The sequence below is a fragment of the Medicago sativa genome, chromosome 4 (genome assembly GCF_051527215.1).
Source record: "Medicago sativa cultivar Bolivia chromosome 4, Bolivia_mono, whole genome shotgun sequence".
NCBI classification, from domain to species: domain Eukaryota; kingdom Viridiplantae; phylum Streptophyta; class Magnoliopsida; order Fabales; family Fabaceae; genus Medicago; species Medicago sativa.
Genome location: NC_140752.1, coordinates 73,525,528 through 73,551,203, shown reverse-complemented (window position 1 = coordinate 73,551,203; position 25,676 = coordinate 73,525,528). Strand labels below are relative to the sequence as shown.

The 25,676-nt window shown below is 33.1% G+C and overlaps 1 protein-coding gene across 8 annotated transcripts; it reads left to right on the top strand.

Moving 5' to 3' along the window:
- On the top strand, positions 1 to 14,392 carry LOC146931706 (uncharacterized). 8 transcript variants are annotated; one of them, XM_085703271.1, is made up of 7 exons: positions 11 to 93; positions 8,271 to 8,433; positions 9,408 to 10,077; positions 10,169 to 10,237; positions 12,214 to 12,261; positions 13,689 to 13,807; positions 13,906 to 14,392. In XM_085703271.1, exons 2-7 carry the CDS (start codon positions 8,338 to 8,340, stop codon positions 14,098 to 14,100), a joined length of 1,197 nt encoding a protein of 398 aa, XP_085559397.1. In that variant the 5' UTR covers positions 11 to 93; positions 8,271 to 8,337; the 3' UTR covers positions 14,101 to 14,392. The 8 variants fall into 8 exon arrangements, with proteins under 8 accessions (XP_085559401.1, XP_085559397.1, XP_085559395.1 ...); XM_085703269.1 differs by lacking the exon at positions 11 to 93 and adding an exon at positions 7,398 to 7,475; XM_085703268.1 differs by lacking the exon at positions 11 to 93 and adding an exon at positions 7,398 to 7,654.
- The last annotated feature ends 11,284 nt before the right edge of the window (positions 14,393 to 25,676 follow it).

Sequence of the window (25,676 nt, the reverse complement as noted above, 5' to 3'; positions counted from 1 at the left end):
TTTTGTTCCTATTTCTCTTCCTCGTACCCTTCTTTTCAAGTCACAACTCTTCTCAAGCGTTCTCTTCTTTTCTTCCTTCGTGCGGTTGAAAGGGTATTTCTCCTTCATGGGTTTTTTGTTTTATGATAAAAAAACTTTTATCTTTTATTCTAAATTTCCATATTTATCTATTTCATTTTTCATGTTATATTCAGGTTTAAACATCCAGAGAAAAACGCATAGTCCGTGCGTTTTGGACACACGACTGTGTGCTTTTCACACGCAGAAAACAGAAGAAAACGCATGGTCGGTACGTTTTGCACACACGACCGTGCGTTTTACCCAAATGAGTAAAACATCAATTTTCCTCGTTTTTGAAGTGGAAAAACCTCTTTCGACACCATTATCCGACCCCAAACACACAAAACTCGACCCAAATCATCATACTAATGTTTTCTAATCAATTATACATTAATTTCCTCTAAACCAACTTAATTCTACTCATTTTAACATGATTAACATAATTTTCATTGTCTCATAATATTTCACTTCTTCACAAACTACACATGTTAATTCTAACCCCAAACATGGTAACAACAACAACATCATCTCTTCCTCAATTCATCACAACAATCACATTTCACTAAATTAAATTATAACAACATCACAACAACAATCTAGCAACAATCTTTCATGAATTTCACCAATTTCACATATAACTCAAGAACATCACAACAACACATTCAAACATAGAGTTAACATGGTAACTTCGTGAATTCACAAATAATCATATACCCATAATCACAACAACATGATAGATCATAATTTCAACACCAATTCATCATAAATTTATCATAAAGCATGAAAATAGCAAGAATCACACAAAACTCTTTCTCTACCCATTTGTTCATAAAATTCCAATGGTGAATAAAACTCCCCCTTACCTCTTCAAAGCTAGCCCCCTCAAGCTTGGGTCTCCCTCTCCTCATTGATTATTTGAGCTCTCCTCTTTTCTTCACCTCTTTCGTCTTTTCTCTACCATTGCCTCTATTCGCTGCTCTTGCTTCTTTCTCAAAACGATACAAATGATTTTCTAACCCCAATTCACAGAGACTACCACTTATTTATATTCACTTGTTCTGAGCTTAGTTCTCATAACTCTTAAAGGGTTTAGTCTCTACTCATCTATACTGTATATAAAGAAAATAGCCTTTTTTAAGTTGACTTTTCTCATTCCAAAATTACCATCAATTTTCAATACAGCACATATAACAAATATATAAGATCTTTCAAAAAAAAATAACAAATAGATGAGAGTAAATTCAAATATTAAAATAAAATGTAACAAATTGTATATATCTGATTTTTTTTCTTCGTAATTTTAAAAAAAGATCATGGTTGAGTGTGAATTCAATTATTAAAAAAAGTGTAACAAACACAATATTTATTTTTTGGTTCCAACACAAAATATATTGTGTAACAAACATCATATGAGTATATGTCCAGTTTTCTTTTCTTTTATCCTTAAAAAAAAGCGTCACAAAATAGATCAAGTATATCTATATACTATATATAAAGAAAATATGAGATATTATGTTGGCTTTTTCATTATCCAAATTATACCCTTAAAAAACTTTTCCTATAATAATGATTGTTGTTGGTTTCATTTAAATGACAATAATTTATATTACATTTTTTTGCTATATTGTTGGTGTCATTGAAATAGATAAATATAGTTAGTTTGATTTGTTATAATTTGAAAGTGACATACATTATATTTATATTTTTAATCAAAATCAAAATTTCATAAAAAAGAACGGAAAGACAGGTGTTAGAGCAATAAAAAGAGCGAAAAACGGGACTTGAGTGCCCGTCTTTTCGCTAGTTCTTCAAAAAGAAAACACTACACAATTATTTCATTTAAACCTCAATTTTACTCATACACTCTTATTCCTCAAAAACTCTTATTTTCTAATAACTTCTCGAAAATGCCCTTCAATACTAAATTGTCCAAAACACCCTTTACTCCATAATTTCTAATAAAAATCTATTAACCCCTCAAACCAACGACATCAAATAAACAATTAAATTATAAATAATTAAATAAAATAATAATAAACTAAAAATCAGGATGTTACACTTATATGCTCTATAATCCTATGAATCACTCAATTATGATTATCAGAGATGTCATGTGTGTGAAGCAGAAGTTTGGGATTAAGAAGGAGAGGAGTTCTAATCCAGTTGTTCCTGCAATATTTGACGAAGAACAAGTCCAACAAGAAGTTGATACTCAAGAGGAGCCTCCTATAGCAGCTAATAAAAACATCAGAGTCTCACAAAGACAACAATTTGTGTATTTAAGATTAGCTGATCACGGAGTTATCCCAGATAATGAAGTAAATGAGGAAGGAGATTTTGTGCATTATCTATCTATCTATATATCTTTGAATTTGAAACTTGAGTTATTCTTATGCAAGAGTTTTGATGATGTGGCATGTCCAAATGAACTCTAATTTTTCATTCTCTATTGATACTTTGCCACTCTCTTTTAACTATTATTACTCTAATAATTCATTCATTATTTAACCCCGACTAAATCAATTTAATGTATAGTGAAATATGAATGGATAAATAAGAATAGGTATCTTTCTTGATTCTTCACTTAAGTTGAACATAAATAAAAGTTACAATATAGCGGTTTTTTACTCAAAATATTTGCACAATTTTTCTTATAAAATTTATTGCCATTGCCATATCTTTATTCTTGAATGATGATATCTTAGCTTCATGTTTACGCTTAAGCTCAAGAACCATAATTCAGTATACCTGCGATTAAATCTACAAAATGGCATTAATATGGTATAAACAATATGAAGAAAAAAAATGTTTTGAAAAATAAATTTATTGTTAAATAAATTTGCAAAATCTCATACACTTCCATACTTTTTAAAAAGCAACCCACGGAGAATAAAATAATATACACTGCAATTTTAACCACACAATTAATCAATTAAATACTTACAATTTTAAGTAATGTCTATTGTCATATTTTTTTTTTAAGATATTTTCATATTATTTTACAAAATAACTTTAGCACATCAATCAATTATCTTTAAACTGCAATTTGATTCATATTCTTTAACTTCCATTCCTTAAATATGACTATTCATTCACTCATTGTATTAATACAATTTTTTTTTGGGTACATATTAATACAAAATTTTAATAATAAGTTAGTTATAATTTCATATTCATAGTCATGATCATTGTGCGTATAAATATGTGATAAGACTTTGAGATCTTTTCATCTTACCCTCCATCCAACAAAATGAGTGTCCACAAAAAGAAAATTAGAAGAAAAAAATGGAGTAGGAAGAAAGGGCTCAATGGTGAAGTTTTGGATCATATCATCACTTTTTCCAAAGGATTTTTGGATGATACTCTTAAATTTTGTATGATACCATTTGTTTCTCTTTCTTACTCTTCTTATATTTCTTAACTATGTATTAGTTTTTGTGGTAGACAATAGTGACTCAAGTAACTATATTATATAGATATAGATTTACCAAATGTTTCACTTTCTTTTTATCTTATTGATGATATAACATTTATTAGTATACATTTCTATCTTTTTTCTTATTTTATTTTATCTTTTAATATGAATAATTGTTTCGTGTAGATGAGGAAAAGAGGACAAAAGAGACTTTTATTTATGTTTTTGGTGCATCAATAGTATTCACACCAATTTAGTATGAATAATTTTTTCGAGTAGATGAGGAGAAAAGGATAAAAGACATTTATATTAGAGAAGCCTATAAAATTACAACTCATGTAAGTATATATCTTTAAGTCTAATATTTGCACCAATTAAAGATCAACTTTAATTTTTGTTTATTTTAAAGTTTGTTTATATTCGTGCAGTGTTAATTGTTATAAATTGTTATACATTTATTTTCACATTTACATTTTCAATATTTTATATCTATTTATCCATTTTATATTCTCTGATTTAAATTAATTTATTCAATTATTGAGTTTACTCATTTTAAATTATAGGTACTACCTTGAAGTTTCACTATGAATCAAAAGGAAATCTTTGTTGGAGACATTCAATCAAAACAAAACAACCTGATGAGTTTATGAATATAGATATGTGTCTTATTTTTACCGTTATGTTGTCTAAAAGATGTTAATGAATTACTTAGGTTTCATGAAAATGATAGAAACAAAATCAAAGTCGGACATAAAGATTCTGAAGTTGTCGTATAAAAAGAATATTGATGCAACTCAACTAAGAAGTTGTCCAGGTAGATTATATCTATACATGTATTATGGGCCTAAACACGGTTGGTTTAGTAGAGTTTATATACCAGCATCTAATGATTGCAGAACAATTTCATCTAATATAAAATACTACTTACACATGACAAAGTTGATTCGAAAAGCTCTTTGAACATTTAATCTAACCTACTTATTGTAAAAGTTTGAATGTTGATGTCATATATTTACTTTTACATTTTACTCAAGCATTTTATTTTTTAAAAGAAGTTAAGATTCAACACATCATCTTATTCTAACAAATATTTCACTCTTGCATTTTAAATTGTCTATCAAAGATGGTGTCTTCTATATACATAAGAACGACACATAATTGATGTCAAAATAACCTTTTAACTAACTCTCTTACTTGACAATGACTGAAGTTTTAAAATATTTCAAAGGTCATTTTTTTAAAATAAAAAATGATCCATTACAGCTACCAAAATTGTTATTTCCAATAAATTTATAAAAAAATCCTAATGAAACCCGTGCAACGCACGGGTTATATACCTAGTTTTACATTGTTAGCTAATTCCGAGCCTATCAATTATGAAGTAGAAATGTTTGAGAAAGTATGGAAAGATGCTCAGCTAGATGCGGGAGTTCACAAAGTTACCAACAAATAAGAAAGCTATTGATGTGAAATGGGTGTTCAAACTGAAGCTAAATCCAAATGGTGAGATTGTTAAGCATAAGACAAGTTACTGGCAAGAGCCTTTATGCTGAAAGCTAGACTTGATTATAATATATTAATGATATATATATATATATATATATATATATATATATATATATATATATATATATTTATAAGATAAAATGTATATATTTATAAGATAAGATCTGTATAGCAAAAAAGTAACGTCATAACAAATAAAGATATAGTGTTGGAGAGGGTGTAGGGTGTTTGAACAAAATGTGTTTAACAAAGAACCTTAAAGAGTTTTGATGATAATAAAGTATTAAAAATTGTAAATTGGACTAGCTAATATTTGTTAAAGTGTACATGACCACAGTTAAAAAGTTACATCATTAATTGGTTCTGAATGAGCAAATAAAGAGCAAAAGGAAATGAAGCTTAGACGCTTCTGAAGGAAAGCGCTCCTGAAGTCAAGCTGCTTCTGAAGAAAGTAAAGCGCTCCTGAAGTCAAGCTGCTCCTGAAGAGAGTAAAGCGCTCCTGAAGAAATGGTGCTCCTGAAGATTACCGCTTCTGAAGACAAGAGGTCCAGAAGCCACATCATCAGAAGCTGCGTTATCAGAAGCTGCATCATCAGAAGCTGCCTCATCAGAAGTCATTTCACCAGAAGCTGAAGATCAACTGGATTTGCAAAAGATTCAAAGATTGAAGAATCAACACTGCAAAAGCTGTCTATTGGATTCGAAAACATAGCAGAAAATTAGTGGAACATTGCAACGGTCATTTCAAAGGTGTTTGAAGGCACGTGCTTGCAATTTTGGACGAAAGCGTTGACATTGTACTTCTGTACGAATTGTACAACCACGTTCTCCACTACTCTGTTTTGTGTCCACGCTACAAGACAAGAAAACAACTCCAGAATACGGCTTCGCCTGCATAGATGTTCCTTTGGATAAGGAATGGATTTCAAATTTGTTCTTCATAGGACAACAACCAAATCAGGCAAAATATCATTGGTAAAAGATCAAGCTTCAACAACGACTCTTTGATGTGCTGGCAATTTCACAACGTCTCTTTCACACCTCTATATAAAGGAGTGAAGACTTAGAGAATTGGTAATGCAAGAACGCTGAACGAAAGACTCATAACATTTTTACAAGTGCCAAACCTCCGCTGAAATTGTTCTGCATTCACTTAGAATTTCTGTGTCTCAAAGTCATATCTTAGAAATTCTTAAGTCATTGAGTCTGTATCTGATTTGTACTGTGAGCACCTCTGATTGTATATCAAGTGTTCAACCTTAAACAATTTTCTGTGTAATTTTGTTTAGTTAGAAGTCTCTTGCAGTTGTGCTTGAGCAAGGAAGTCTCTTGATTGTGTTCTTGAGCAAAGGAAGTCTCTTGCTTGTGTGCTTGAGCAAAGGAAGTCTCTTGCTTGTGTGCTTGAGCAATTGTAATCAGATATTACTCTTAGTGAAATCTCCTTGGAAGTGCAAGGGGGACTGGACTACTTCCGGATTGTGGAAGGAACCAGTATAATTGCTTTGTGTCGTTCTTCTTCTCTCTCTCTGTTTTATTCCGCTGCATTTAGATTCTGATTATCACTTCAGAAGCTGTCTCACTTAGCTTCTGATCAAGTGTGTTCAGTTTTAGGAGAAAAGAAGAATTTTCCAAAACCACAATTCAACCCCCCTTCTTGTGTTTTTCTCACCTTCATAGGGACATCCCGATAGCCGTTAGATTAAGTTGCTATCTACGGTTAACATTTATTCTCCCCAACGACGCAGCCCGATCACGAGGATCGATGTCAATGGCCGTAAGATGTTAATAATATCCACGTTCATATTTAAATATATGCGGAGAATATATCAATCAATAGTATTTAAATCAAAAATTATGTCTTGAAAATATAAGATTTTAAATTTCTACAATATTGAATGTACAATTTCCAACAAAATGTTTCTATCTTTAGTTTCTTAACTTGTGCCTTGAGGGCACAAGTTAACATTTCCTATAAATAAAATAACATGGTTACTTTTTCTTTTTCCAAAATTACTCTCGACTTTCAATATAAATAGCACATATAATAAATAGATAAGAGTAAATTCAAATATTAAAATAAAAGTGTAACAAACATGATATATTTGACTAGAATAGCTAACATTTATTTATTTTATATTTTATATAGATATTAATAATAAATCACAAGTTATATCACCATCAAATAATTATGACTTATATTGAGTTTTATATTTTACAAGTTACAACTTGCAACAATTCCTTAAAAAAAAAATTACAACACATAATTTTTTTTTTTTACAACACATTTGCCTAAAAAAAGGGGTTACAACACATTTATAAAGATGTCAATGTCACACATAGAAAAAATAGAAGAGTTTGGAATATAAAATAAAATAAGAAAAAGAATAAGTAGAATGTTCATTCATGTTATTATAGCATGAATGAAAGATGATGAAATGAAGAGTACACGTGTGGAAAACCTAGCGCCAGAATAGCAGAAGCTAAAACCTTCAAGGTGCACGTTTCCTTGTTTTGTTTTTGTTCCTCTTCCTCGTACCCTTCTTCTCAAGTCACAACTCTTCTCAAGCGTTCTCTTCTTTCGTGTTCAATTCTACTTCTTTCTCTTTCTTTATCTTTTGGCCCTTTTAAAGAATTGAGGCATAATCATCAACCCTTCTTCGTTCGGTTCAAAGGGTATTTCTCCTTCATGGGTTTTTGTTTTATGATCGAAAGTTTTTATCTTTCTTCATAATTTCCTTATTTATCTATTTCATTTTATAATTTTGTGTGTATGTGTGTTTTGTTTTGTTTTATTATTGTTGTGATCAAACAAAATTGAACTTTGCAACAAAAATTGTTTCTCTCTCTCTTTGTTGATGAGACAGAAGATTCTGTTGAGGGTTGAAGCTTTTGACTGTTTAGGACAAAGAAGTTAAACCTTGTAGGTTATGTTTGGTAAATTAGTTGAAGGTTTTGGTATGGTTTTAGAAGATAAAGTTATTGGATTGTTCTGTTATTGGCAGGTACAAAATGGGACAGTGGGAAATTATGGTTTTAATTTTGGTATTATTAGTTAATTACCTGATTAAATGGTTTGTTATTATTGCTTCATGTTTTTGGATACATGTTTGTTTATGTCTATAATCTATTTGTGTCATGAGCTGGAAATGGAGTTTTTCTGTCTTCAATGTTATGTCTTTATGATTAGTGGTGACACTTCATGATCAATGTACTTTTAGGACGATTGCTAACGTGTTGTGCAATATCAATTTAGAGACTATGTTAAATGATTTCTTCTGTTTTTTTGCAGATAATTGTGTATCATATCTTATAAGTTGAGACAATTCAGGACAATTTACGATTGTTTGAAGGATATTATGATCACCATGGATGTGGACGGCATAAATTGGGTTGGAAACTTGTATCAGAAATTTGAAAATATGTGCCTGGAGGCAGAAGACATGATATACGAGGTATGCTCTAATTGTCGTTTCATGTTAATCTATCTCATATTGTATATACACAATGGATTCTTTAGTTTCAAATCGGAAACACAGCTCAAATTGCGCTCGTGCGCCTACCATTGCTTGTGATACATGTCATGTCTCTGATTGAATACCCTAAAATTGTGTTTTGCAATTCCCACTGCCGCATGTAGAGCTGCATTTCCTCTTGGTTTATGTGTACCTAGTATTCTGCCTTAATTATTGTTGTAAGCATTGTAGTCAAAGCCATGTGGCAAGCATCCGAAGGTCTCAGCGCCTCTAGCTGGTTTAAACAGGGTCCTTTAGCGAGGTATTAGACATGCATATCTTTTTCAAGTCAGTAAAATAGTCAAAATGTTTAAGGCGCCTCTAGCTGGTTTAAACAGGGTCCTTTAGCGAGGTATTAGACATGCATATCTTTTTCAAGTCAGTAAAATAGTCAAAATGTTTAAGGGAGTTAAATGTTCAGAATGCTAAGAAAAAATTACAGCATAGGATTTTGTAAATTTAACATATGTTTAATTTTTTTTTTTTTGAATGAACACCCATGCCTAATCTATATGGGACGTTAATAATATTAGTCAAATATTTTACTTATTTCTTAATTTTCTTCTTTATGAATGAATACCATGCCTAGTTTGTTTTTTATGAATGAATGCCATGCCTAATTTATTTTTTATGAATGAATACCATGCCTAATTTATATGGCACCTGTTGTCTCAGTTCACTAAAACCTGATAGAACTTTATCAGTTTCCTTTGACTTCCTTGAGTTTTATTTATATTTGAATGCAACTCTGCTATCATTTTTGTCTTATTATCTTTGATAATCTTTCCTAATATTTTTGCATGAGCTCATAACGGATTAAACTGTTTTTGATATTGTTAGTTCCCTGCACTGCCATTGTTTTTCAATCTTGCCAGCTACTATATTTCTTATATATGTTTGTTCTTTGGGTACAGGATACGGTTGAATATATTGAGAATCAGATGCAGACTGTTGGGGAAAATGTGAAAAAGTTATATTCTGATATCGTTGGAGATTTACTTCCTTCAATTTCATGTGTTTTGGATGAGAAGGAAGACTCTGAATTCCCAAAAGATCAGGTTACTGATGCTGGGTTCTGTAAGAAGCCAATCCAAAATTTCATGGAAAGATCTGAAAAGGCTAATACCAAGCAAACAACCGAGGATTCAAAGATTGATCATAATGCTGATAATGATGTTGTACATAAGACCGGTGCTTTGATTATGTCATCTTCAAAAAGTTCTGTCAAAAAAAGAAATATTGTTTCTCGTTCAAGACAGCATGTTGGGAAAAAGGATATTAAATCAAATCTTGGCATTGATGAAAATCAAGTAAATGAGAAAATGGCTGCAACCAAGATATTCAATGAAATCACTTTGGAAGAACCAGATACACGCACGCCATCACAAGGTTGTGAGATTTCAAATGAAGATCAAAATCCTGTAGCTAGTGTTTCAAAGCCAGCTTTGGATGAAGTGGCAAGACTTGCTTCTGAACCTGACCATCGTAATGAAATTAAAAATGCTTGTACTGAGCAGTTCCCTTATGTTCTGGTACAAGTTAAATCAGCTGAAGAAAAACAGATTGGTACGAGTTCTTATGATGGTGAGTATTTCCTTATGACTTTATCTCATGTTTATAATTTTGTATTTTTTCTCTTTGATTTGGTTGATCATTGTATTGTTTTCTCTGGTAGGTTTATCTATGGATAGAACAATACAGTGTGATGATTGTTCTAATAGCATGGTGGTTCTATCTCATCCAGGTATTATTTCATATAATTCAGAAGTAGTTACTGAGTTTTGATATTTGGTTCACATCACTCTGAACTCTGAAGCATTTTAACTCACTATAGGCATTATGGCATCTTTGTTTAAAGCTTAAAAATGTGATTTTAATGTTACAACAACAATAACCAAGCCTTATCCAACTAAGTGGTGACGGCTACATGGATCAAACGACATCATAATGTTCAATAGTATTTCATACCTCTATGCAACTCATGAATCTTTAGATTTTTCATAATAGTTTCTCTTATAGTTTTTCTAAGGCTTCCTCTGCCTCTTGTGATATGACTACCCTCCATATGAGCTACTCTCCTAATGTCTTCTCTCTACATGCCCAAACCACCTAAGCTGAGTTTCCACTATCTTGTCTAGTCTTACCGCACATCCAACACAACATCTTCATCTCCGCTGAGCTTATTTTATTCTCGGGTTGGTTTTTTACTGCCCTACACTCCATCCCATACAACACCGTCGATCTTACAGCTGTGTGGTAAAAAAAATTCTTTCAGCTTGAACGGTACTTTTGTATCACATAAAACACCTGGGGCCCTCTTCCATTTCAATCACCCCACTTGAATTTGATGGCTGTTATCTCTTTTTATTTCTCTGTCGTTTTGTACTATGGACCCAAGATATTTAAACTGTGTAGCTTGTGGTATGACATGTTCTCCAAATTTCAACTCTAAGCTAGAATTCCGTCAACTTTTGCTAAAGTTGCATTCCATATAATCTCTTGCGTCTACTCGGGCGGAAGCGATACGCTTCTAAGGCTTGTCTTCAAGTCTTCAAGCTCACATTTAACTCCTCCCTCGACTCTCCGAGTAGGACTATATAATCCGCAAAAAGTATGCATCTCGGTGATGGCTCTTGGATGTATTCCGTAAGTGCGTTCAAAACTAAAGTAAAAAGATAAGGGCTTAGAGTTGACCCTTGTTGCAGTCCTATAGTTATGTGATTTTAATGTTGTGCACAAAAATCATTTATTTTATAGATTTTGTATATTACATAAGCTATTTTCCATTAAGCTACAATTTTAAAGTCGTTTTTCTTTGCAATTAAAATAAGAAGTGCTTACAATTATATATATATATATATATATATATATATATATATATATATATATATATATATGTATGTATATATATATATATATGTATGTATATATATATATGTATATATGTATATAGATATGTATATATGTATATATGTATATATATAGATGTATATATTCTTTCAAAAGCCACTGAAAATAACTTTTTTTTTTTTAATTCAGACTTTTTTTTTCAAAATGTTATCGAAACACTAAAATAATGTAAAGGTAGCTTTTTCATTAAAAAATTATTTTAGAGGCATTCCCATTTCCATGTATCATGGTGTTGGACTGTTGGCTGCTTTAGGCAAATATTGCATAAAAATAAATAGTTAAGAGGCAAAACAATTTTCCGGAGCAGGCAGTTCAATTGGTGAGCTGAGGGACACCCAAGGGGTTCTAACTAGGAGTTTAAGTGCTCAAACCCTGAAAGCGAACACAACCACTAATATACCAACATTTTCCTATAAAATAAATTTCAAAACAATTCATTTGTAGAAAGTGATTTTTTCGATTTAAAACTAAATGATTCTGAATGGAAAAGTAAGTTGATTAAACCATGTTTTAAGTTATATTCTTCTCTGTAGCATCTGATGAAAATGGTGCACTGGCATGCTACCATGCTTTACGTACAATTTTCTGTTCATTGCTTACTACTATTCACAAAAAGGGACATTACGTTTGTTTGGAAATTTCCATGCAATCCCCTAGTGGTTGGAAAACGATGAGGTTGGATTGTTGTTCTGCTTCGAAACCATAGAAATCTGAATAACAACAGTGGCTCTAGGGGTGAATTCATAGCACTTCATAGTTCATTCAACCTTTCCGTCTGAAATTAGATATTTTTTTTCGACTATGTTATAGGTACGAAGTATCCACCACCGGTTGACAGTAACCTGTTGGACACGGAAGGTGAGTTCTCCCCTTACAACAAAGTTTTCTCCATTTGCGAGAGTCGTGGATCAAATCCTTAACCACTTGCTTAACGTGCCCGTGCTCCTTCTCCCTCAAACCAATCACATGTTGGTTGAAATCAGGAATTACCCATGCAAATTATATACCTTTTTGGAACTTCTACATTAGGGTGCAGGGATCAGGTGTCTTTGACATGGGATTTGATTAATGCTTCATTCTTATGAATATGTCACAGCTACTCTATTGAAATGAAAATTATGCATAAAACACTCAATTCCCTTCTGGGTAGAATTTGGTTATTTGAATTTAATGAATTCCTCACGTGTCTTTTATCTTCCATTAATAAAGAATTTTATTGCCAACACATGGTCGGTCTAGAATCTTTGTCCCCTTTTTTTTCTTCCATCTTTTATGTTTGAGGGTGGGGGCATGGTGAGAATTCTTTCTAACACCATTATTTTTTGGTATCGAGTCCAATTTGAATGTTATTTTGTGATGATTTAATAGCCACATATAGGTGCACTTGCAGTTATGTGATATGATTTAATATGCACATATAGGTGCAGTTACTATGATAAATGTTGGTAGGATCGTGAGTCAGATCGTGGGATCCCACGATCCTACGATCCACGAAACACAAACTCTGATGTGATGACTATAGGATATGAAGTAATCACAGTGAAATTGGTATGATTGCGAGTTGGTTACTGTCTGGACTTTTTCCCAAATTTGGGTTGGGTTTCTTAGCAGAAAACTTAAAATTTTATAATTTGTACGAATTTGAGTCGAGTCTTCACGATTGTTGCTCTGCTCAGATCTTCGTGATGGCAAAACCTCTTTCTTCTCTCACGGCCTGTCTCTCACACCTTCCTCCACCTGCGAAGCCACCTCATTTTCTTCCGAGGGGACTGTGACACGGCCTCCTCCCTCTTCCCTTTATTTCTCTGTTTCTTTCTTGTGGTTCCTCTGTTATCAGTAACTTTGTCTTTGTTTCAGTTCAATCTCTGTTCTATTCTGTGAAAATCTAGAATTGTTGTTTCTAGCCTTGATTTATTTTGAACAGTTGAGTTATTTATGATTTTATGGTTATCGCTTAGTTTAATGCTGTGATTTAGAAGTTATTTTCATGTATACTTTTTCCCTATTAGTAGGATCTTACGATTCGTGCTACAATCCTCAACTTACAATCTTTCAACCACATCTTGATCATACGTAGACTCTCAACTTTCACAGCATTGACTATAATACTTTATTAAAGCAGATTTGTTTTCGAGTATGTAGATGTATAAGCCGATAGTATTAAACCATTCAGTTTCGTGTTGTTCTTATCTTATATCATGTTAATTAGTACTAATACTTTTTATTATCTAAGAAATTTTCAAATTTATTAAGTTTTGATGTAACAATGATCATTACTGTTATAGAACAAGGTCATAAAACCGTGCAAGAAGATCATCTGAAGCTTGAGGAAACTTGTGTTATGGTGACTGGAGATGATCTCGAATTAGTTCCCAAAGAAGTTGGTAATCTGAAGGCTAACAAGGTACAAACAGTCCTACTCCCTTCCCTTAAAAAAATTATCTCTATTTGGTATGCATTCGCATTAAACCTCTAACTTAAATTACATTTTCCGGTTTTAAGAAAACAAGGCGGCAAGGCTTTTCTTTATCCAAGAAATCTGCTAGAAAGCAAGAGTATAAGGAGCTTGCAGTATGGCATGGAAACAGTGAAAAAGTAAACGGAGTTTCAATGAAGAATTTAGATCAAACATTACAGGAGGATCAAAAGAAGTTACTGCTTCATAGTGTGTCTGAACCTGAATGGGAGCTTCTGTAGATATACCTGGATGAGTAAATTATGCAAATACACAACCAATCCCACAAACTTGATTTCCACTTCTAAGTCCTTATGAAGGATATTAATGTACCCTTCAGGGAATTTTAGATGTTGAGAAGATTTAAATTCCTAAAATCTCTCCACGCAGAATAATTTGTAACTTTCCTTGTTTTATAAAATATTGAACACATCCTATTTGCATATTATCCACTCGTTGATATTGTCAATTGCATGTCCATTCTGATCGAGTTCATAATGCTAAAAATTAAAACTTCTTTTGGTGGCCTTTGAATGATATATGTGTATAGTTCTGTGATTTTTTTTTTTTTTAGTTCTATGTGAATTAATTAAAAATGTACAAATACTAGCTTAACTGGAACTGTAATCCTGGTTCATTGATGTGAAAATCGTTCACATGGTAACAATATTAAGCCCATAGTTCTTTCAAAAAAAAAAAATATTAAGCCCATAGTTTTTTCAAATTACAATATTAATTAACAATGATTCTGTGATTAATTTTTTAGACCCTTTTTTGTTTATTACTACTAACTCGTGCCATTGCCTATGGTGTACATTAATGTTTCTGTGTTATAAAAATGAAGTTTTGCCTTAACCGACGAGAAAATCATTTGGCGTAAGAATGACTGAAATTTGGTAGGATAATGTTGCTCTGGCGTATGCATGTGGCTTCTCTTAAGTACCAAGTTAGCTTCATCAAGGAAAATACTTCCATGACATAGCTTGTGTGCCATTGGTGCCATTGGGGAATGCATCCATTTGGTGTATCAATCCAGTTCCTCTAAACTCTAAAGTGAAAATATTTAGAAAAATGAGAACATTAATTGCTGGTATTTCAACACACTTATAATTTGTTATTTGAAAAATGCTAAATGGCACGATAGTATTTTCGTGCTAAACACACGACTGCGGTATCTCATACTAGTCGACCCTATCAAACATGTTTTCATCTTCATATCTACTTTCAATTTGCATTCAGTTTTGAGACATGCTATTAATATTAATTTTTTTGCTCGTAACACACAATTCTCTTCCATTAAATAATTAGATTGTTTGATGATCATATCTGCCTACCTTTTTTTTCCTTTAACACAAGTGTTATGCTTCCTTACCACTACCCACCTCTCTTATATATCCTCTCACCTTTTTTGTGCTTCATTACTCTCTCTATCTCTCGTGCTTAGATGAAACTACTTTTCTATACAATAATTTAGTGGCGGTGGGATGCAACATGACAATGGCAGTGTTAAGGATAACAGAGGTGATGTTCAGTGGTACTAGAAATTAGAACCATAAGTTGTGGCGGTTGTTTTTTTGGAGCACTTTTTATTAGCTTTTAAAATTAATATAAAAATAATTGAAACAAGTCCATAAATATTGTAAGCGAAGCGTCGTGTGTCTTGCACGACAAAAAGCTTCGTGCTACATAGCACTCCTCTTGTTATTTATATACTAGTATGTATATAAATCTGCTTATTGATTTATTCATCACAAGTTCAGATTATTCTTTTTATACTCATCAAAATGGGCTGTTCACTATACCTATATGTAGCGTCTTGTTCCATAATGTCTTCCATTATTGATCAATAAAATTGAAAGGGATAGATAATGGGAAATAATAATTAAAAATATTGTTTTATTTGTGCAGTTGAAATGATAAAAAGTTTGCAGAGATATTTGATATGTGGAAGTCGTCTCGTGTAAAGTTTGCCGTTAGGTTTTTCTTTTAAAAAAAGTTAAAATATGTTGGGGATAAGTAATACTTGTTTTTTTGCTTCTAAGCACGTGTTTGGCATAGCGGCATGTTAGACGCTGCCGCACGTTTGGGAAGAAGCTCTAATATATCACAACTCAATATGCTTTGGGATGCGAGAATGGGAAAAGCACCGCATATCCAAACGTTCTTTAAAGAGTCAAGCAGCGAAGTTCACACACACACACACTAAGTGTTGATAAGTGGAGACTCGCATCTTTTTATCATATGAGTTGTATTTACGGGAAACAAGAACCGGGTCTATCAATTGCTGGTTTGGAAAATACAAAACGGGTGTTAGGCGTGCATAATATATGCCAGATATTTTTAGCTGTACGTGGCCTACATAACCCAGCAACCACAGCTTGAAGTAGCATTGTCTTTAAAACAGATTTATTTCACATTGTTTTGTCCCCCTAAAGCCACTGCTCTTGCTAGAGCACCAACCGTGCATCTCAAACTTTCAAGTACTTTATGGTTTAGATTATTGTAGCCACATTAACAGCTTTAAAAAGCTGCTTTGGATGTCTGCTCAAAATAATATACTAATAATAGCCCAATAAACCAGGGCCTGGATAGAGGGACTATAACTAATTAATGGTTGCCTAAAGCCAGCAAATCTGACAACGATGCTGATCACAAATTCACAATTTATGACTTCAGAGATTTATTAAGCTTGGCCACTGCAAAGTTATAGGAATCAAGGAGCAATTTCTTAAAAAAATAACATATTCTTGCTATTTTATTTGAATAATTAGACAATTTTTATTAATGAAATTGTAACCAACGGTCTATCCATTAATAACTTCTACGAATCAATGGTTTGAAATTATAACACGTCAGTCAAAATAGTGTCTCCATTAATATCAGTCGTTCAGGAATATGACCTGACATGTTAAATGAAGAGTAGATTATAGAAGAATATCATAGGTTAAATGAAGAGTAGATTATAGAACTAGTCAAAATTATGCAAAACACCATAGTTTGGATTCAAACTCAGTCAATTTAGCAACAGGAGCCTTAAGCAACCATTAAGCCATTCAACAATTCTTGTACACTTAAACATATTGATCTTTTATTAGATACAATGATTTCACACGAGACATAGTTTCTCCAATCAAAGATAGAAGAACCACCCGAGTGTGCACCATTTAACATTTTTATACAAATATTGCCATGTTATACTCCCTCCGTTTCAAAATGAGTGTCGCTTTAGTCAAAAAAATTTGTTTCAAAATGAATGTCACTTTCGGTTTTCAATGCAATAATAACTTTTTCTTTTCAACAGGGCTGTTCCTAGCGTTTTAGGGGCCTTAGGCATAGTTTGAAAAAATGGGCCCTTTCATAATATATGATAAGCTTTTTAGTTTCTTGTTATGATTTTTCTAGCGCTTCATTTCTATTTTTTCTTCGCTTTTCACTACAAGATAAAAGTTTTTTTTAGCAATATCTTCAAATAAATCAAATACTCCATAGAAACCAAAACTAAACAAAATACAATAGAATTAGAGAACAATATCTCATGCGAAGTATACTGAAATTTTAGCACCTAAATAGTAAACACTGAATTTTTGACATCTAATGATAGTAAAACCAAAAAAAATAAAAGTATATCAACACATAGTTAATTAAATTTTAGACATTTGGATACAAATTCTCCAATGTTAAACACATAACAACAATAATACTTGATAAAAAAAAATCAGTGTCAGAGACTTTTTAGAGTAATTTAAGATACAAGAACTCATTTCTATGCTACAAGTAAATCATTCCTCTTTTTATATGCTACAAGTACCAAGTTTCTATTACTATATTGATATAATTAATTTATTTTTGATACTTTAAAGGCAAGATTAAAATTAATTTGTCTAATAGGCTCATTTTCAACTAAAATATAATTTCTTTTGTTATGAAGATTCTCACAATTTTCTGGATAATGAATATCACGAATATTTTTAATATAAATAAGACACATTATTAGGAACAAAGAGCCCCAAAAAATATAAAAAATTTATTGGCACATTATTAGGAATAAAGAGCCTAATTTTTTTGGAGAGGGTGTATACAGAAAGCTTTATTTTATATGGGGTATAAATAGCAGATTGCATCAAAAAGGCCAAAACAACAACAGACCGCAGCCCAGCTTTTCATGTCAATCTTTCGGGCCTGTTGGTATATTTTACTATATAAACCCCCAAAAATCCAATTCTTACTATATGCACCCCACCAATAAAAAAATATTCAGGCCCCCCTACCGGCATGGGCCCTAGGCCACCGCACTCCCGGCCTATGCCTAGGGCCGGCCCTGCTTTTCAATTGTACCCTTCAATTAATACTATGTTACACTACTTCCAAAGTATTATTTTTTCTATAATGAAAACAAACCAATAGTTGATTAGGATAATTTGGTAAAATTGATATGACATTTGACTACTTTATTCCATTCCTTAACCTGTGTGCAATTGGCTAAAGCGACACTCATTTTGAAACGGATGGAGTACCACATTTGGTATAATACGCATTTACAAAGTTTATTTATTATAAGTATAATTTTAAGATAAACTTTTAACATTTATCTAAACATGCTAGGCATGAATTTATTTAATGATTTTGATGAAAATGACTTTTGTTGATATTTTATAGGTGTCATGAGTTTCTTTTATTTAGATGTCGGGTTATCCTATTCAGTTCAATCTAGTTTCATACTTATACGCAGGGTTACACGACTAGTCAATTATGTTTAATCCGATTCAATTATACGGTTCAATATCTATGATTTAGTGACATTGGGCTTACCCAACAAGTGAAAACCTTTTCAACGTGCAATTGAAACAGGAAGAGATAACTCATTTACAAATAGTAATAATCAAATGAAATAAGGTCTTCCTTTTTGTAGGACCGATGATGGGGAAAGGATCACATGGAGGAGAAGGATAACTACGTACGTTGATAGCAATGCTTTCATAGCATGCATTCCCCCACATGCCGTCACCCAATGAAAAGTCAAATACAAATTAAGTATTTCCACTAATTATCTGAAGATATGAATAATTGATGATATTTAAATCTTATATTCGTTTCAAAGTTGAAATAACAGTAGAAATTAGTGACAACAAATAAAATTGGCCATCAATTATTTTTTCGTCACTAGCAGTTAGTCCGTCTCCATATTTTCATCGCACAACTTTTCCTAGTACCGAACGTAAAAAAATATAAGAGTGTTCCTAGTTCCATTCCATTTGTATTGATTTTGAGACCAAAAATCATATGATCAAAGATTAGTAGATTTCAGTTTGTTCACAGTCAATTAACCGTCAAAGCAATTACAATTTAAACAAGAAATGTGGGTGAAAATTGTTTTGCACGCAATACTAATACTGGTATTTTACTAAGATTATTTTTATAGGTATTATTTTGAGATAGGGTCTTCCCATGATTGACAAATATTTTTTTGAATGAGATAACATGCATGAATACTGTAATTAAATATATTAAGCCTCCTTCATTCCGTGTAAACTTGTTTACTAGATTCTCTCTTTGATTCACTTCTTTAAAATATAGAAGATCAAACCCTTGTTGTTGGTATGTCATGTGTAATCATAAAATCTTTGATGTTTATCAATAAAGACAACTCACAGTTTGACTTGTAAGTATCCACTTTCAAGTTTGGTAGGCAAATGCCACTACACTACAAGTTGTTGAGTCCAGCTTATGTTGAAGTGCCTTTGAGCTTCTAATAGAACAAGACAGTACGTATATGGCCACTTGCTATTATATATCATTCATAGGACCCCCCTCTCACTGCTTACGTCCCTGTCTTTCAATAAATTATTTTTCATTTACTACTCTATTTCTTTCTCATTTTCAAATTGTCATAATAAACTTCTTGCCCGTGATTTTGTATTTCGGAATTAGGATAGGATAACAAGTTTTTTTAAACAAAAATATGATTAATTCAATTGAATAGGAATAGATATGCTTGATTCGACTTAGTCGTGAATTGAATTAACATTTAATCAACTAAATCAATCAAAAATGTGATTAATCAAGTATTGGTGTGACTACGAGTGTACAGAAGTGGATATCCATCTATCATTACTTTATGAATATGGTTATATTATGGAAATTAGGAATTACAAAATACCATAGGACAAAAACTTATTGAAGCCTCCATCGGAATGGACTGTTATTTTTGTTGGGTCACCGAGGGAGTCAGGGGACCGTCCACATCGGGTCACTAAGGGAGTCAGGGGACCGTCCACATCGAGGCTAGAACAACCGTACAAGTAAGAGAGACACCACACTCTTACACTCTTATCCAAAACCTTAAGTTATCCAAAACCTTAAGACAATGGGTTTATGGGTCACAACAACACTGTTGGATCACGAGGGGAGCCTGGGGTCCGTCCACATCGAGCTGTTGGATCACGAGGGGAGCCTGGGGTCCGTCCACATCGAGGCTAGAACAACCCCACAAGTAAGAGAGACGTCACACTCTTACCCAAAACCTTAAGGCAATGAGTTTATGGGTCCTCTTACTTATAAGGTGTTCAACCCTTACTGTTCTATCCGATGTGGGACATATAACTCACACTTGTTCACAACAACACTCCCCCTCAAGTGTGAGTCCATCTATCCATCATGCTCTCCCCTCAAGCGGAAGCTCTTACTTTGCCTGTATCGTCGATGCTGCACAAGGAGCCACCTGCTGCTTGTACTATCGTTGCTGCTTTCTGCGCAACTGACCGGCTGCCTCGGTAGTACCCTATGTCGAACCAGGCTCTGATACCACTGTTGGGGAGTCTGGGGGGACAACCCACACCGTCGTTGCTGCTTTCTGCGCAAACGGACTGGCTGCCTCGGTTGTACCCTTTGTCGAACGGGGCTCTGATACCACTGTTGGGGAGTCCCGGGGACAACCCACACATCGAGGCTAGAGCAACCACATAAGCAAGAGAGACGTCACACTCTTACCCAAAACCTTAAGGCAATAAGTTTATGGGTCCTCTTACTTATAAGGTGTTCAACCCTTACTGCTCCATCCGATGTGGGACATATAACTCACACTTGTTCACAACAACAAACACTCCCCATCAAGTGTGAGTCCATCTGTCGAACCGGGCTCTGATGCCACTGTTGGGTCACTGAGGGAGCCAGGGGGACCGTCCACATCGAGGCTAGAACAACCGCACAAGCAAGAGAGACACCACACTCTTACCCAAAACCTTAAGGCAATGGGTTTATGGGTCCTCTTACTTATAAGATGTTCAACCTTTACTCTTTTATCCGATGTGGGACATATAACTCACACTTGTTCACAACAACAATTTTCATGTTATCAAGTTGTTGCTATCTAAATGTACATTAATTGAACCATGGCTATCAATCATTGATAATAAATATTAGAGATATATGTTACATACTAGTTTGTAGTAGTATATATACTTGTAATAAGCCCATTAGTGGGATAACTTCACTCATTTTGTAATATCCAATTTCCATCAATACAAAGAACTTTTCTATATTTCTCTCTTTCCTTCCATGGATGCCATGTTTCATAACATGATATCAGAGCTTATCTGGTATCATCCTTGAAGGATTTTCTGCTGCATTTTCTTGAGAAAATTTAGTTTTCTCATCTTCAATTTCAATTTCCTTTTCTCGTTTTCTTTCTCAACCAGTTTCCTCTGCGTCCTTTTCTTGATATTTCGATTTTTTGTTCTTATAATTGCTTTTCATCCTTCAATGTCCAAATTCGGTTATGATTTCTTGATCAGAATCCACGTTTTGATTCAATTTCATAATCGATCTATATTCATTTTCATAGCAATTCGTTCTCGTCATTTTCTCCCCAAATCCTAGAGTTTCGAAATTTCATGTTCAATTTCATCTTCAATTCGAGTTTCTTGCTCGAAATCTTTCGTTTCCATCTTTGATTCTGTTACAATCTCAAAATTGAGATTCAGTTTCACTTCTCATTAGCGATCATGTTCACAATTAGTATTGATTTTGTTTTTGTCAATTTTCCCCAATTTCTAGGGTTCAAATTCTGTTTCTTATTCCAATTCGAGTTAGTTACGATCCCGTTTCACTCTCTGATTTTATGATTTTCCTTCATCCTTTCGATTCTTAATTTTGACATAAACACAAATTTGAGTTACTTGTGCAACCAGAAAGTTTTCAAGAATCATCTATTTTTCTCGGAGTTTGGTGCAGAGATCGACAGTGTGTTGCTCTGTCATTGCTCTTTTTCTCTTCAGACTCGTTTATGCGTTGTGTTGGTGCAGCGCACGTTGAAGATTCTAGTTGCGTGCTCACACGATGTTTGACAGAAGTTATCTTTGAAGATGGATTTTAATAAGTTTTGCACCTCGTTAGGATTTGTTGTGATTGCTAAATCAAAGCAAGGTTCGCTTGTTCAACTCATTTTTTGTGTTTGATCATTGATTGTGGAAGTTTATCTGTACTATTTTGGCTTTCGAGTTCGACAATTTCAACGACGTTGGCGGTGGCTGCCGTTGAGATCGTGTGAGGTTGTTGATTGTTATGTGCAATTCTTGTGCGATGTTTGATGGCTTCTTCTCATCAAATGCGATTGGTGTTCAGACTTGTTTTCGCTCCATGTTGTCGTTAATATGTGTTCTATAACTTACTTAGATTAGAGAGTTCTTTAGGTTCACATTTGGATTCATCTCTAGTGGTCGTATTCTCTACATGATCGTTGTTGTTTCTGCATTCCAACTTCATTGTTTGCTACATCAGGAGGTTGCTTAAGAGTTTTGTTGGATTTGCGATGACTCTAGCTTCCCTTATATGTTGTTCTGTTTGAAAGATTAAAGTTGTATAATCTTTTGTCATGCAAACTACTTTTGGAAAGTTGTTACTTCTAGGGTTGTGGCTGTGGAAATTCTGTTTGGTGTATTGTTGCAAGTGATTTTTAGGATTTGGAAGTTGTTACTCTTGTTTGTTAAACCCTGCCACACATTCCTTTTGATGAGTTACTGCTTGTTGTTATCTCCCTAAAGTGACTTGGCGCTGAAGTGAATTCTATCATGACATTAATCTGTGGCGTGAGAATTGATTATGATTTTGGAATAAAGCTCTTGGTCAAAGTTTGTGTTTTACTTTGTAATGATCTGAAGCTTATTCTAGAGAGAAATCACACTCTGATGGTGTTAACTCTGGCACATTAGTTGTTGAGTTTATCATCTAGATTGAATTGTATATGCACACTTGGTTTCTCCAAAAGATTGAAGACATTTTGTATTAGGCTACATGGTTTACCATCTTTGGTGTTGGAGGTTCTGCAGAATGTATTGAGTATTATTGAGAAATTGGAGAACACTTTTGGCTGGCTTTGGTTGAATTCCTTGGTGGGAGCTTGTGCTTATTTGCCATGTATTTTTTTGTTCTGGATCGTTGATGAAGCTTTTCTCTACTACTTGTGCTTCTAATGGGTGCTTTTTCTCTACTGATGAAGATGTTCTTGGATTTTGGCTACCAAAATTTGGTACTAGATGCCTTTGTTGCATCTGGTTTTGTTGTTTGTTGCTTGGAGTATCTAGCTTGTTGCATCTGGTTTTATTGGAAGCATTGGTTTTGGCCTATGGTTTGAATGCATCAACATGGATTTGTTTTCTATGGTTTGAAGACACATCACATGACTATGCATCTCTATTGGCTTGCATTTGGTTTTTCTTGTCTCGGCTCGGCATTGGAGGACATCTCTTTTTTTTATCTTTGGAACCTTGGTCTTGTTGCTTCATGGTACCTTTGGTGTGAAGTTTGTTCAACATATGACCTCCTTCCATTGTAGACTTTGGCCCTTCCTTGCACTTCTTTTTCTTTTGGATATCATCATTGATTTTGGATATCCTTGTTCTTCTTGTCTTGTGCTTCTATCTTGAGTGATTGAGAACTCTTGATGGTTAAGCGTTGTGCCTTTTAAGGCTTTGTTGATATTTGCTTCTACTGGATGGTGGTTAAGCGTTGCTTTGATGCTTCTTCCTTCAATTGGTTCAACCTTGAGTTGTGGTTGCTTCTTGTTGGATAAGCACTTGTTTGATGACTATGTTTTTAGCCAATGTGTTCCCGGCATCTTTCCTTGTATTTTCTCATTTCAAGTTGGAAGTGTTTTGAACACCTTCCAACTTGAGGGGGACTATTAGAGATATATGTTAGATATTAGTTTGTAGTAGTATATATACTTGTAATAACCCCATTAGTGGGATAACTTCACTCATTTTGTAATATCCAATTTCCATCAATACAAAGAACTTTTCTATATTTCTCTCTTTCCTTCCATGGATGCCATGTTTCATAACAATAAAACCAATTCTTTTTTAAAGAGCATTTAAAATAACGGGGAGAATTACTCTACTAGAAATGTGATATGAAAAGCATTCAATTTATTGTTAGTTACGGATATCATTTATATAGCCCTTAAAACTTGATTCCAACCCAAGTATCCATATGTTTGGCTTAGGGATGTCAATGGGTATGGTTTGAATAGGGTATTACAATACTCGTCTTCATTCCCGTAGTTTGAAAAATATGTATCAGATCAATATTTGGATGTGTAGCTATCTTAATATTTATATTTGTATCCTCCGGGTACGTAAGTGTCTACATGTGTACTCATTACCTACATTTTAACTAAAATAAGTTTATCAATCGTTAAATCTAATACCATTTAAACACAATTGAATAATTATTCAAAGTTTTTAATATTGAATTATACAAAATTTATAAATGAATTATTTAACTTATTCAAGAAAACTTGAAAAATCTAAATATTTTAAATGAGTAAATATTATAATAAATTCAAAAACTTGCTAAGTGTAGTATCCTCAACAACTTATATAAAAAGTTCTACATCATATTAACTATTTATCCCAACATAATAAAAAACTTGAAAAAATGCAAATGGTTGTATTTTATTTGTAAAAATACAAAAGGAATTTCAAAAGGAATTTTTTGGGGAGGAGGGACGGGAGGGAGGAAGATTAGTAGGATTAAGTGAAATTTGGTTTGCCAACTGCACATGCCCCTCACTCTATTCAGGGTAAAGTAGTATGTTGAGTTCACTTTTTTTTTTTAGTGCAAGTTTACCCAATTTTTTTTTTGTGTGGTGTAAGTTGAGTCCATGTTAACTAGTGTCTCGGAGCATTGGTTGAAGACTTTAAATGACAACTTTTTATGAAAATTTGTGTAATAAAGTGCATTGAAAATTGAAAATTTTAATATTTTAAAAGAATAATCATTAAATGTAGAATGCTTAAAGAGTGCTCTGAGGCACTCGTCAACCAGACCCTTAATATAAAAGAGAACTATTGTAGTACAATTAAACCACAACCACCAAAATTCACAGCTAATTAAACACGTTTCAAAGTGGTTCAACTAGAAATTAGTACGGTATAAACAAGTTTTTAGATTATTTCATTTCATATCAAATTATGCACATATATAAAATTATGCATATGGCCGCCACTTCTTTTCATTGCATATAATTTTGCTTCAACCACCCACTTTTGCCAACAGTTTACATACAAAATTAAAGCATAACGGTGTAACAAAATGAAAGATAGACTTACACTTAATAATCCTCATAAATAAAACTACTTTTCAAATTTTATTTTAGTGTGAGCTCATATGTGTGATGCAAGGAGCTCAAAAAAAAATGTGTGATGCAAGATATGCTTTTAACTATGTGAATGTGCCAAACGTCCCTATCAATAAAAAAAAAAACTAACTTAACTAATTTGGTTATAGGAGTTCCATGCATTTGCAAAGGATTCATGTTTCT

Coding starts and splice junctions, on each gene's coding strand:
- LOC146931706 (XM_085703271.1), top strand. CDS start 8,338: ATGATCACCATGGATGTGGACGGCATAAATTGGGTTGGAAACTTGTAT. Junction 8,434..9,407: donor CAGAAGACATGATATACGAG/GTATGCTCTAAT, acceptor CTTTGGGTACAG/GATACGGTTGAATATATTGA. Junction 10,078..10,168: donor TGGTACGAGTTCTTATGATG/GTGAGTATTTCC, acceptor TTTCTCTGGTAG/GTTTATCTATGGATAGAACA.